We start from the raw sequence: 13,387 nt of genomic DNA on the forward strand, positions 1-13,387 counted from the left end.
TGCATTAGGGGTTCGGGCCTGGCAGCTTTCCCAAACATAAATCATCTGTCTTCATCTGACTTCAAAGCTCACAGTGACTGAGGTAGTTAAGGAATTTGATGGCTGGGGTGGTTATTAGCTAAGTGAAAACAGTACTTCCCCAGTTTACAAGTGTTATTCCCCAAAAACAAGTTCTGAAGACATCACAATACAGAGCATTTTACATGTATCAAACAGAATTAAACCCACAAGACTTCCAAAAAACCTTAAAAAAAATAAAATTAAACGTTAGGTATAAAGAGAAGTATATCCTGAAAGCCTCACCCATGCCGTTTGTCTTAGTAGCCAGTCCAGGACTGTGAAGCTGAGCAGTATCTGCATCCAACCAACCTTACCATATCAGGTCATACATAGACACAGCTTCCTTGTTCTGTGCTAAGTGGAGCAGCGTGACCTACAATCTCTACATTAATTCTCTCTCCCCCTCTCCTCCCTCCCCTGCTCCCCTCCCACTTGCTCTCAGGTACAATGCCTCCCCTCCCCCTGCTATCCCTCACCCCTGATCCGGGCACCAAGACCAGGCACCAGAGGAAAGACGTGCAAATATAAGTGTCGGAAATGGCAGACATAGAAAAGACAGATGGTTTAGAACCCTGCTTCCTATGCTGGAACCAGTCTAAAGCACAAAACTGATTCCTGTACTAAATTATTTCACAGCAGTTGTTTCTATTTCCCATAATAAAACTAAGCTGAATAAATATAGCCAAAATCATGAAGTATATTAAAACGTGTTGACATCATACGTGCTTGAAGAGTTCAAATACATTAGCAAACACTAAAAATAGCTCGTTGTACTGCAAGTTAACTGGCATGCAAGCGTTAAGTTACAGTTATTGTATGCATTCTTTTGCCAAATATGGCACGTTGTCTATAGCTTACACACCTACAGAAACAAAACTAACGGTGCAGTTTCATAGAGGAGAAAGGTCTCTAAACCACCAGGACTTTAGCCAAGCTGACATTTATTCAGTGCAGTAACACTTTGCAGAAGGACAAAGAAATGAGTTAGTATGTCTAGACATTAATAAAAAGCTACAGAAGTGGAGTCAGCCTGCAAGCCCAACCTGCATTATTAGATACAGGAAATACTGACCTACATACTTCAAAACTTTCTTTTTTTTTGCAACTTTGACACTGCAAGATAACCATCCCTGGCAAGGTAAATCTTGTCAAACTATATCTTTGTACTTCACTATACTAAAGAGGAAAAGTAGTTGGAGATGCATGCTTTTATTTTGCTTTTGATAGGCAAGCTTAGGAGGTTAGTCACTGCCCTGAAATAATTATGAAGTACAATTTCATTTACATCTTAAGTAGGAATAAACATTATATATCTTTCCTCCTGCAACTAAAGCAAGTTTGGATTTATGCCGGCACAAGAAATTTTAATCAATTTGCAGGATATGTATATACTGTACTTTCAATTAGAAAAAAAAATACATTCCAGTAAGAACTGAGTTAAGAATTTCATGCAATCAATCCTTGACAGTTGTTTTCTTTAAATCTTTTTACTCTACAACAGGTCAGTATACAACATACCTCCCCCTTTCATTGATTGTTTTTCTAACATGAATATTCAACAAAACAAACAGCCAGTTTAAGAGAGAACATGCATTAAGGTCACATTAAGAACCATGCTTCAAAACACTTAAATAATCCATAAATCTAACCTTTCAAAAGCTTTGTTTCTTCCACTTTGGTTAGATGTCCTTCATCTATGATCTTGTCTGCCAAACAAAATAAGTGTTACTTTCCAGGCTCAAATTAAGCAAGCTTTTCCCTGCACACATCTACGCAGACCACATTCCATGACCAAATTAAAAGCTGATAGTATTACTTTCTACTCAGGCTTGAACAACAACTTAATTCTGGCATGGAATAATAAAACAAAGTACTCAAACCTAGTGAAACATTGTGATTAAGAACATAATTATGCCCTCTGCAATTTATTAACCTAACGTTCCAGTTCACTAATGAAAAGTTACAACTGGTTTTTAAAATGAATGTTTTTTCCCCCAATCTGAGAGCAAAAAATAGGAAATATCACCACTTTGAAATTTTCAAAAATAAGAATTCTGAGAGCTGTTTGCTTGAAGTGAACACCCACCAAATACAGCAGAAATCATACACCATAGTGAGGGCAACTGAGAAGCCACCTCCACATCACACTTGCTTCATCACCGCCCATGATGTACCCAGGAATGGCCTTTCTTAGTTTAAAACCTTCCAAGCACTGAACAAATTTCCAAAAGGCTGTGCACACACGGCACCAAGTCCTCAAATGTGAGTTGGCATAGCACTGGCAGGGAAGTCTATTCACTTATGTCAGGTGGTTGAACACATCTAAGACACCTGAGACTAGGCTGTTAACATCTTATTACTTCAGTGAGCACATGAAGGCAAACAGTATGACCATGTGAAGAACAGGTTTGGACTTATCAAAGACACCAAAAGGAAAGACTACTGAACCAGCAATTAACTTCTTTCTTGTTACAAGATTTCATTATTTCAAATTTCTTCACAATCAGTGAGGTGATGTCAACATGCAAAGTGACTGAATGTATCTCACAGATCAATTACAGTGCGGTAGATGTTCTGCTTTAGACAACTAAAAGCATTTCCAAGGGCTACTAACAACCAGTGGAAGGCTGGACCTGCAGCTGTTGGATCCATGACAGCCCAGCAGAGCCGAGCTGAGCCCTCATAGCAGGTAACCAAGACTCAGAGAAGACAGGATGAACAGCGTGCACAGGAGGTCAGACTGAACGAGCTGAAGGGCAACAAATCCTTCCCAAATTTTTAAAGTTAAATATAGTGAGCTCAGTCAGCATTTGAGCTTCAAGGAGCTCTGAAGATTCAGAAGTCTCTGTGTCACTCAGACAGCACACTGCTGTGCCCATAACAAGCTAAGGACAGCTGGAGGCCAAGAGCTGACCGGAGACAGCTTTTTCAGCCATGGATGGAAAAGGACAAGCTCTGAGGCACAAAAACCTGAGCTCTAAACAATTGTTTGCATGGCTGGAAACTTGTCCCATCCCATTCTGGTCCCCTCAAGCAGACAAATCAGCCTATAAGAGACAGACTATCCATCTATTCTTGGCAGCAAATACTGTCCTGCATTTTTACAAGATTTCACGAACACTGTGCTCCATGTTTTCAGGACTGAATTCAGATCTCAGCAGGCTGCAGGAGATCACTTGTCATCTAGATTGTGTTTATCAGAGCTGAGAGTCCCTGAGTCTGGGGATACAACAGCAGCCATGGAGCTTCTGCAGCCACAAGTGAAGAGGGACCCAAAGGTTACATGAGCCCTAAAAAAAATAAATCTAAAGAAAAGCTGCGTGTGGCTTTTCCAGGACTCAGCTGAGGCTGCAAGAGGGGGGTCATAGTAGGAACACAGCAAGGAAGATACTGAGGAATTCTGCCTTTATGTTTTAAAAAATAAACAGAATGTAAAAACACTGCACTCAAAGTAGCTATCAATTTCTTGATCTCAAGGGCTGACCATCTGTATGCTGTGTGGTTAGCTTAAGATATGCTTCTATAACCAGTTTACAGAAGAAAATTTGCCTTTGTGAACTGACAGATCCCAAAGTCTTTGCATTGTTCTGTTAAAATGAGAATAACTGTAACACAGAACAAATAAATCACTCTCCTTGAGCCCACTGCTTTCCCAAACTCTCTGAACTTTGGCAGCAGTTCCTTACATTTTCAATAATCATCCATTTCTATCACTAAGGAAAAAAATCTGCAGATTTAAAACAGTTATTTTATTTTTCCACTGTGTTTGAATGTTTTCTGATGTCAACCAAGACAGCTTTAACTTCAGCGTTTGTATGAAAGTTACCTTCCCAACATTAGTTCAGTAATAACACTGAAGACTCCTTGTGCAGAGTGACCCAAGGGTGGTACAGAAAGCATTTTCCACTTGGTTGCCCGCGCCTCTCACAGTTTAAAGAGAGAGTAAATATTCTACATGTTTTAAAAATAAAGCATTAGTGTGGTTCAAAGTCAGCAGGGAATATTTTATTCCAGCACGATTAAGAACACTTAGGTAATAAATAGAAAACTTAATGTTGACATCATTAAACTAAATAGTATCTTATACTGCTGTTCTGTATTGTGACCTCCCAACTCACTAAAGACAGCAGGATCCAGGTGGCAATCAGAAATTCAGAATCAGAAGTTAAAGTCAACATACTTCAACGTTTATGCCCTTTTTTTCCCCACATATCTGCATCTCTCCATATTACTGTTTCACACACAAAAAACAATCTTCATAACCCTGATCATTTGAATTTGAAAGACAAATCCATATTTCTGCTGGATCAAGATATGCATTTTTGGTCACCAGAAACTAAAAGAGGGTGAGGATCCCAGCTATAACTTCTGGGAGAAATGATTTTGATCTTTAATGTCAGCCAGAAATTACCGATTAAAAATCAAAGACCTGCTGATACGAATAATAATTTAAAATATTTTTATTGAAATAATTTCTTTGAGGTTAATCATTGCATTTCATCTTTAAGCCAATTCCTCTCATTAAAATTTAAGAAATCCCTTTTAGATTTAAGTTGCCTGTTACCGTGTGTAATTGGATTTTCAAGATACCTGGACATTATGGGATTATTGAAGTACATGCTCCCTCTCAATGTATTTGAGTTTTTATATCACATTAGTCTTTCAAGGAAGCCAGTTTTGAAGACCAATTAAAGGAAACCTGGTACTCAGCACTAATTTCAAACCACCGGAAATAAGTTCTACTGAACAGCTCTGATTTCCAAAGGATTTATGACCTGTGGGTGTGGAAAGTGGGGAACAGACACTCAATCTGTTAAATACCTACTCCAATTTATATAAATAGAATAACAAAAAGAAACAGATTTTTTTAAAAATGCACGAGTGGACTTAGTAAAAAATGGCAAAAAAATTCACCTGCATTTAAAACCATAAATGTAAAATCATCAAATGAAAAATAAATAAGGTTAAAGGAGAAAAATAGGAGCACAAGATAGGAAGCTGGCACAGCACTGACTCTCTTCTGCCTATTAATCACCGTCCCATTTGGCAATAACTCACACCCTGCACTAATTGGAAGTAGCTGGTTGGTTGTTTTTTTGGCTGTTGCCGTCACAGGATTTCACCAGCAGTTACTGAAAGAAGTTATGAAATGAGCAACAAGTGAGCTGGATGCAATGAGCAGGAAGGAGCACACTTCTCAGATCGTTCAGAGCATGATTTCATAACACTTCAGATTTTGTGGAGCAAGCAAAGTTTGTGGATGGTGTTGCAAGGCCTGTTCCATTAAGAAAACTCAACAAAACTAAACATGAAAAAAGCCGGGTTCTACAAAGTTAAGCACCAGCGCTGCACTGCAGCTAAGATTTTAGGAGTCCTGCTGCTTCTTCCCTACCAAAAAATCAACTTAGCTGGAATATCTTGAGACATCTGACTGCTGTCAACTGATACGTGCTTTCAGTTGCCTTATATCTCTGTAGCAGCTGTTTATACAGAATATTAGATTATTTGGTCATTTAATTCCCCTTCTCATGCTACCTTACATACTTCTACTTCCTTGACTCAAGGCACTTTTCCTCATTCCGCTGCTTTTGTTTTTCTGATTTAACTGCTTCTTCCCCAGTACTACAGACAGGCACGTTCCCCTCCCTACACAGCAGAAGTCAGAACCTTCTCAACAATCAGCCTCTCTGATAACCCCCGTTAGCTACCAACCTTCACTGCTGCAGCAGCAGGACTAAGAGGGTAGCTTTCACATGCAGAATTAAAGTAATAGACCCCAAAGTGTTTTAACTTCATGTTTTTATGGGGCCTGACTAAATATAATGTGAATTTGAGAAAGGTGAAACTTTTAGTCCAACAAACACATCAGCTGCTGAATCTGAATCCCTCCTACTTAGCAGCAAAAACCTACAGTCACAAAAATGCAGAATGCTGAACCCCTTCTTTTCTCTAGCTTTCAGTTCAAGACAGGGAGGCATATAAAACAAAATGGGCCTCTAAGTTAATGTATTTTACTACTTCATCTGCACCTTAAAATCTTTTACTAAATTTTGATGGCAGCTTCTCCTCTGTAGGGACAAGACTGCTGACATTTACTTTGCAAAGCTGGTGCTGCTACAAGTTTTGCTAATGCCCAAAGACAACAGTCAACCAGTTCATATCTGAACAGCACTCAGAGTACCCTTTTTTCAACATCGACCAAAAAACATAAGCAACTTTCAGTTCTTTTCATGTAATGAATAAAGAGGATTCATGAGACTTTTCTGAATTTTAAAATTGTTACATTTCCCTATTGAAAAGAAAGGGGGAAAAGAGCCCAATGTCAAAAAGGTACCATCTTATTATTGTTCAACTCAAGTTTATAGAAATTATGCATATGAAGTGGAAAAATTATCTATGTTACCAAGGGGTGTGCTATGAAGTTAAACAGCACTTCCTTTCTATCCTAATAGCATTCATCTCTGATCAGAACACATATTAACACCTGAAGCTTTTCTTTAATTACTGACACACAGGCTGCACTGCTTCGTTACTTATTTTCAAAACCCATTTGCTTTTAAAAACAAGTTTCTCATTCCAGGGCAATAAATCTTCCTAAAGATTGGCATCACATCTATTTTCATTAAAAGAAGCTCTTGAGTTTCCACATAAAATTTCAAGTCTTAAAGTTTTCCTTTTTGTTCTTTGTAACCACTAATTAGAAAAATATGTTAAAACATTCAAATATCAGCTAAATTACATAGTAAAACTGAGAAGAGGGATCATTACCTCATCTCTGGCCCACTGCAGCCCGTGCTGTTTGCTTAAACTGCCACTGTTAGGCTTTCAACTTCTTAATTTGTAACACAGATGAAAACTTACACTGCTTTAAACATCAGGCGGCATTGTTACCACCCTGTTACTGGGCAGAGGAAGAGAATGACTAAATGTATGAAAAGACAATGTGATCATCATTTCCACAACAAAGATGCCTCCAAAGCAATGATATCCTTTTGCTACTACAGGCATCTGCTTAATACCACAACACCTCAGTTCTGTGGTGCTACAGACATGCTGAATAGCATTGACAGATTCTGGGTTTCATCCACCTTGTCTGAGTTTTCTACTGGTTTTAAAGTGAATGTGATGAACACTCTTGTACTCACTCTGACATTCTATGAACTGATGAATAAAAGTGCAGTCCCCTCCACTCTTTGAAAGAAAGTGCTCTAGTAAAGAAAGAAACACTTCAGTTTACATCTGCTTATTTTCAGGTTGATGCAACAAAAAAATGTGAAAGGTATACGAACAGTATTTGTCACCGCATGTTTAGCTGTTGAGGTTACTACACAAGCAGACAACACCTGTTTGAAACAACATCTGGATGATGCTAGCAAGGAGATCACTCTTTCAATCTGATCAGAAGAAAAAGTGCTTTTTGACTGCATTTTCAAAAAGGTGCTTTTAAATACTAAAATCTATGAGCTTCTCGCAACAAAAAGCTCCTTACCTTGGTGGAAGGTAATTAAATCTTGTTAAGTTAAATTCAGCAGGAACAAATTACAAAAATCCATTCACAGCATTGCTCTTTCACATTAGGTGGTGACAAAGGACTTCCATTAACAACCAGAAGGTTGGCAGAAAAATTAACACACAAACTGTATTAAATATTATTATATTAAATTATAATAAGTTTAGAACCCATAAGATGATACATAATTGAAACATGCAGCTCCACAGAACCACCACCGGTACCCATTTGTAAATTCAGAACAAGACATCGTGAATAATTGGCAGAGACCAAATCCAAGTGCTGAAGAATTAGGAAGCACGTATTTAACCTATATTCGGTGGCACTTTATTCTTAGTTTTAAAAGGGTATTTATTAAGTTTTTCTTTAGTCTTCAGTCTTTAGCAGCCTGGCCCTTATGAGCAATGATGTAATATTAACCTTTACCACATTTGAAAATCACTTCAATAAATGTCATTTTTTTTAATGCGTAAGGACAAGGCTTTTAAAGCACAGCACCATGACTGTAACATCTGTTTTCCATCTCTGAAATATTTATTTTTATATTTTCTACGTGCTGCTCTTCCAAGTGATGGTGCAGAAGCTTTTTTGTACCTTTCTGTATTCAAGATATGGCTCACAAAGAATTGAAACAGGAAAACCAGGTGTGGTGGAACAACTTAATGCAACAACTCAGTTCTGAGCGACCCCTGTCAGTAGCTTTGTGTCTAAGAAAGTATTCTCTTCTGCATCAGAACTTCTAACAGTGAAATGAGAGAAAACGAACACCTCACCACCAGCACCTGAAAGCACTTGAAGTCTTTCCCTTATACAGAACATCCACAAACTCCTTCACTGCACAAGTAGCTGAATCTACATTATAAGCCCCGAATTCTAAATTCTAAAATAACTAAAGACTACTCAGCAAAACACAGTAACTGTTTCCTGCTGCTCTCAAGAAGGCAAAAAACCAAAATCTGGCAGGAAAAAAAATTACTGCCCATCTGTCGTTGTGTGATGACTGGATAAGGAACAGGAGGATAAAGACAAACACATTCTATCATGAAAAGAACATGAGCCAACAAACTCTATGAAGTCAGAAACGTGGATGGGCTTGGTATAGCAAAGATGTGCAGAAGAACGTGGTACAACGCAAAATACGGAAAGTTACGCTAATCCATAGAATAAAATAACGTTATGGCAGATAAATGGGGGAGAAAGGTGACAGACTTCATAAACACAAACAGCAACAACCTGAACAAACAGTTCTATGTCAAAAGAAAAAGAAACTGGTAGACAACCTTCTAACATTCCTAAGCATGAGTGTTTGCCCTCCTGTTACTCATGGGAAGGAGGATTATGTGTTCTCATGCATTCACACAGATGATTCGCATACGAGACTCACAATAAATAAAAAGAGGACTGATTCTTAAACTTTGAAAAACTAGTTAAGGGAATGGTAATTGGGATCACAACACAGGCTGTTTTCTTCGCAGCATTGCAGGATTTTCCAAACACTTCCAACAATCTAATTCACAAAGTCTGACAGCTCACATGATTAGAATGTGATTATTAGAATGAAGAATCTCACGGTCTTTACACAGTGCCTCAGTTTTGCTTGGTAGAGAAACAGATTATTTCCCACGGTGGAAAATTAAAAAACAAAAAGGCATGTTTATTTCTTAACCATTCAATCAAGCATGGTGAGTATTACCTACTCACCTATCTAAACCTACATCACAGCAAGATGGAACAACACTAAGAGAAAGAGAGAACCAGCACTTAGATTTTTTTATATAGTTCCTGCCAGTTTATTGAACACCTCTCTCCTGCTCCAAATAAGAAATCAGCATGAGGTTATGCTGTGATTTCACTGTGATGGCACTCTCCCTAGTTAAGAAGCTCTTCATTTATAACAAAAAGAAAGTAAATCAAATCTAAAAATTAGAGCAGAGATAGCTTTTAAATCACTTCAGAATATATATACAGTCATCCTGAAACACCATAAGTAATAGTTGGAACTGTGAGTTCTCTATATAAGGGTCCCAACCGTCCTAATAATAACACCATGAGTCCTCAGAGGCTTCACTTTATACAGGAAATGTTCAAGGAAAATTTTTCATTGATGTAGCTTAAGTAAACTAAAGACAACAAATATGTCTAAACTAAGAGAACAATTTAGTGAATATAAACCATTTCTTATATGAGAAAAATAGGCAGATTTTAAATCAATTTTATTAAAAAAATCCTCAAGTGTATGTTAAGACATTGGTTAAAAACAATCTAGCTTAAACTACTTCGTCTTTAAGAAAATAAGTTAGTGTGCATTAGTTCCTGTTTGGTAGAAAGAAACTCTCTTAAATTTCGAAGTTAGTTTTCACTACTGGTATGTGATTTACTTGCATTGGTCATACATCACAGACAGCAAAAATATACTTTTTGCTGGCTTTACTTACCATAACCAACTTAATAGAAAAATGGTATAAGTCTGTGTCGCAAGGAAAATAAAGAGGAAAATAGTTAATGAAGGCTTTCCACTGTGTGTCACAAGTTTGACACCACTTATATCCCACTGATTCCAGTAAAAATCCATTATTGTTATTTTTTTTTTTTAATTTAAAAAAAAATTAAAACAGGTCAACTTCCAAATTTGGCTCCTTGGATTTTACAGAACCTTCTATAAACACCTACACTGAGAGTCTAAGCAACAACAGCAAAAAAAAAAAGCCTGTCAGAGAAGCGGGCAACTTCTTTTTTAAGGGAATGTTAATCCAAGATAAAACTTTAGAGAGCAAAAATAATTTGTTCAACTTCAAACATCAACCATAAGACAAAAGGTAGCCTTGAGATACACTACCTTTTTCTGTGCTCCCATTAATTTTAGGTATGAAGTCATCAACTTGTATGCCTAGGATTAAGAAAGGGTATTATTTCTAGAATCAAGCAAAATGTTTTGGGTTTTTTTTTTTCTATATAAATACAGCACTGTGAAATGCAAATGGTTTTTCATAATATTTCCTCTGAGTATCTAGATCAGATTAATCAAACAAAACAGGCAAGACTCAATGCATTTTCCAACAGGACAGACCATGTTTCTGACTGTTGAACACACTGTAAGTTCCTACCATTCAAAGAATTACTGTCCATTACATATATACTGTTAAAAAAGAACATGGCAACAAACAATTATCTTTTGCTGAGTGGTGGATAAGGGGCTGGGAACCAAGAAAAGCTCTGAACTGAGCAATAAACCCCAAAGGTGAACACGCACAGCAGCAGTGCTCTCTGCTGGCAAGCTGCTGCAGTCACATATTTTTTCTCTGCATCATTAACAAGCAGTAAAACAGTGCAAGCACTGACTTACTTGTAAATACATTATCGTATTGCAGACACCTACATTACAGCATTATTACAATAAAAAGAATTGAAGAGAAATTATCTGGAAACCAGCTTTAAACAAGAAACTGATCACACCTACCTAAGCTGTTGTGTTCTTTAAGAGTTTTCTCTTGAAGATGTTCTAACCGTACTGTAAACAGAATTCCAAGAAAAAGGTATTTCACAGATTAAAAGAACAACAATTCAATACTTTTTCCCCCATTAGTGACTAACCTTGTAAAGCAGTTAGCCGCTCATTGGTGAAGTCATTATCAGCCTGCAAAGCTTCTATTTTTGCTTGAAGCTCTTGTTCTCTTTCTTCCATTTCATCTATCTTATGCTGCAATTCCTTTTTCTCTGCCAGTCCTTTCTGTTGGATTTCTTCTTGTTTTCCTTCTGCCACCTGCTCAAAAGTAAAATCCCCAAACAAATGAAAACAACATCCTCAGGTGTAGATTTCCTTGTCTTGTATAACTGAATATACTCAATTGACTTGCTTTGGTAGGCGGATGGAGAAAATGAAAACAATACAATCTCACTGCAGGCAAAATTACAGATAAAAAGTATCTCAAAATATCAACAGGTCTGAAGAGCTTAGAAATACCTAAAGACTTCCATCTCAAACCATCAGACAAATTACAAAGCCCTTACGAGCTGAATTCACAGTACACAAATGAAACTTATTAAAACCCACAGCTTTTTCCTTATTGGATTTCATTATATATTTCATAGATTCTCCTCCCTGCAAAGTTAGGTTAATAAGCTCCAATTTCGATCCTTCTGAGTAAACTCATCACCAACAGCGATTAATTCTCAGCTGCAAAATGAGGACCTTAAGACCAGCAATATACCATTTAATTTGGAAAGAAAAGTCTTCTGAGATGCTGAGCTAAGGCCAAAATAATCTGGATTCCTGTACCCAGGACAATTCTAACTGTCCCAGAAATGGAACACTACCACTGCCCTCCTCAATATCATCTGCTGACCTCAATGGGAGTCTTTATGGGAACAGGCTTTATCATACTGTCATCATTTTGTCCTCCAGCACCAGGAACATTAAAATATTAACCTAACTAGAAATTTGATTTAATAAGCCTGAATTCATGTTCCTTTCCACCACGGAGCTGAGCTGTACTTTTACAGTGGTTGGCCATTTGTTCTTGTAACTGCACTAAGGGGCAATGTGAAATGTAAATAAGTTATTTATATAAAAGCAGCTGAATGTGAAATTTCATCCATTATGAAGTTTTATACTAAAAAATGCAGCTCCAATAATACTGTAATTTTAGAAGCGAATGAAAAAGGGACATTTTTAACGATTTAAATTATGACACTTTCAGGCACATTAAATGTAAAGGAAAATTGGACCTAACAGTTGATATGCACCTTTCTTTCTACTATTTGTTGCTTAAGTGGTTTCTTAACCTTTATTTGATTGCTGCTTTAGAAATGAAATCTTTTTCTATGCATTGCAACATCACCATAAATATAATGAAGTTCTGTTGTTACCTTTAGCTTGTCAGAAAGATCTTTAATTTCATTTACAGCTCCATTGTACTTATTGGCTAATTCTCTTAATTCTTCCTGAGTCCGCTCATTCATTTCTTTCAGGTGAGTACATTCATCTTCTGTATTACTTAAACTCCGCTGTAAGAGAAAATTTGTGTGGAGCAAATGCAAAACTTGAGACTAATAAGCCACCAAACATTCCAGCTGACCTACATTTCCCCTCAAAACAATATATGCAACTGATCATATTTGTTTTCAAACTGCTCGGCTCCTAATAATCAAGTCCAAACACAATAAAACAAGCACTGGCAAAAGTGCTAGCCTTTGTAATAGTCTACTTAATAGAACTTACATGAAGAAAGCTTCACGCATGTGAAAAAAAAGCAACACCACACCTCAAAGCCAAATTAGGCCATGAAAACAATTAAGACCAATGGGAATAAAGAACTGAAATGTGCAATTCATCTCCCTCATTCTCTTCTATGCCATTTCTAGATTTGTTTTCTGAACTCCACCATGTGTGCAAGCATCTCAGGTAAGATGCCCTTTACTCAAGAGGCAGCCAACTCTTCAGGAGACAAGGAATGCTCCAGTACAAGCTGGCATCAGCTGTGGCCAACAGCATAGCTAAATGGCATATAGAGTTTCCTCCTCATTACTCAAGATCTGTTTCTTCATTTGTATCACATTACAGACAGTAAACAAAAAAGTACTTGTATTTCTTGGTAACAAGCTTTAACTTAGTATTCTTTCCTCATCATCAAAACAGTCCAGTGCCACAATTTAACCAAAGCTGCATTTCACACTACCTTATTTAATAATTAAAGCACCAGTTCCAACCAGGACCCAATAATTTTTCTGCGTGAAGGGGAAAGGATGTGCTAGAGAGCATGCAAGGAAACCCCATACTGAGGTTAGATTAATATTTCTCCACCAAGAGTCAAATTGAAG

General features: G+C 37.3%; 1 protein-coding gene across 34 annotated transcripts in view; it reads right to left on the reverse strand.

Annotated features, from left to right (window-relative positions):
- The window catches only part of SLMAP (sarcolemma associated protein), a 69,779-nt gene that overhangs the window by 21,878 nt on the left and 34,514 nt on the right, over positions 1-13,387 (reverse strand). For 19 of the 34 annotated variants that reach the window (XM_085516402.1, XM_085516385.1, XM_085516381.1 and 16 more), the window contains 6 exons: positions 12,437-12,574; positions 11,162-11,330; positions 11,028-11,078; positions 10,407-10,457; positions 7,206-7,268; positions 1,710-1,766 (listed from right to left, as the gene is read on the reverse strand). In XM_085516402.1, coding sequence (XP_085372528.1) covers positions 1,710-1,766; positions 7,206-7,268; positions 10,407-10,457; positions 11,028-11,078; positions 11,162-11,330; positions 12,437-12,574 — 529 coding nt within the window. The remainder of the gene's footprint in view (positions 1-1,709; positions 1,767-7,205; positions 7,269-10,406; positions 10,458-11,027; positions 11,079-11,161; positions 11,331-12,436; positions 12,575-13,387) is intronic. The other 15 variants (XM_015874894.3, XM_085516398.1, XM_032447218.2 and 12 more) reach the window with 9 other exon arrangements.

This window comes from Coturnix japonica, chromosome 15 (assembly GCF_054131305.1).
Source record: "Coturnix japonica strain WE chromosome 15, WE-NBRP24, whole genome shotgun sequence".
In the NCBI taxonomy this organism is placed as follows: Eukaryota; Metazoa; Chordata; class Aves; order Galliformes; family Phasianidae; genus Coturnix; species Coturnix japonica.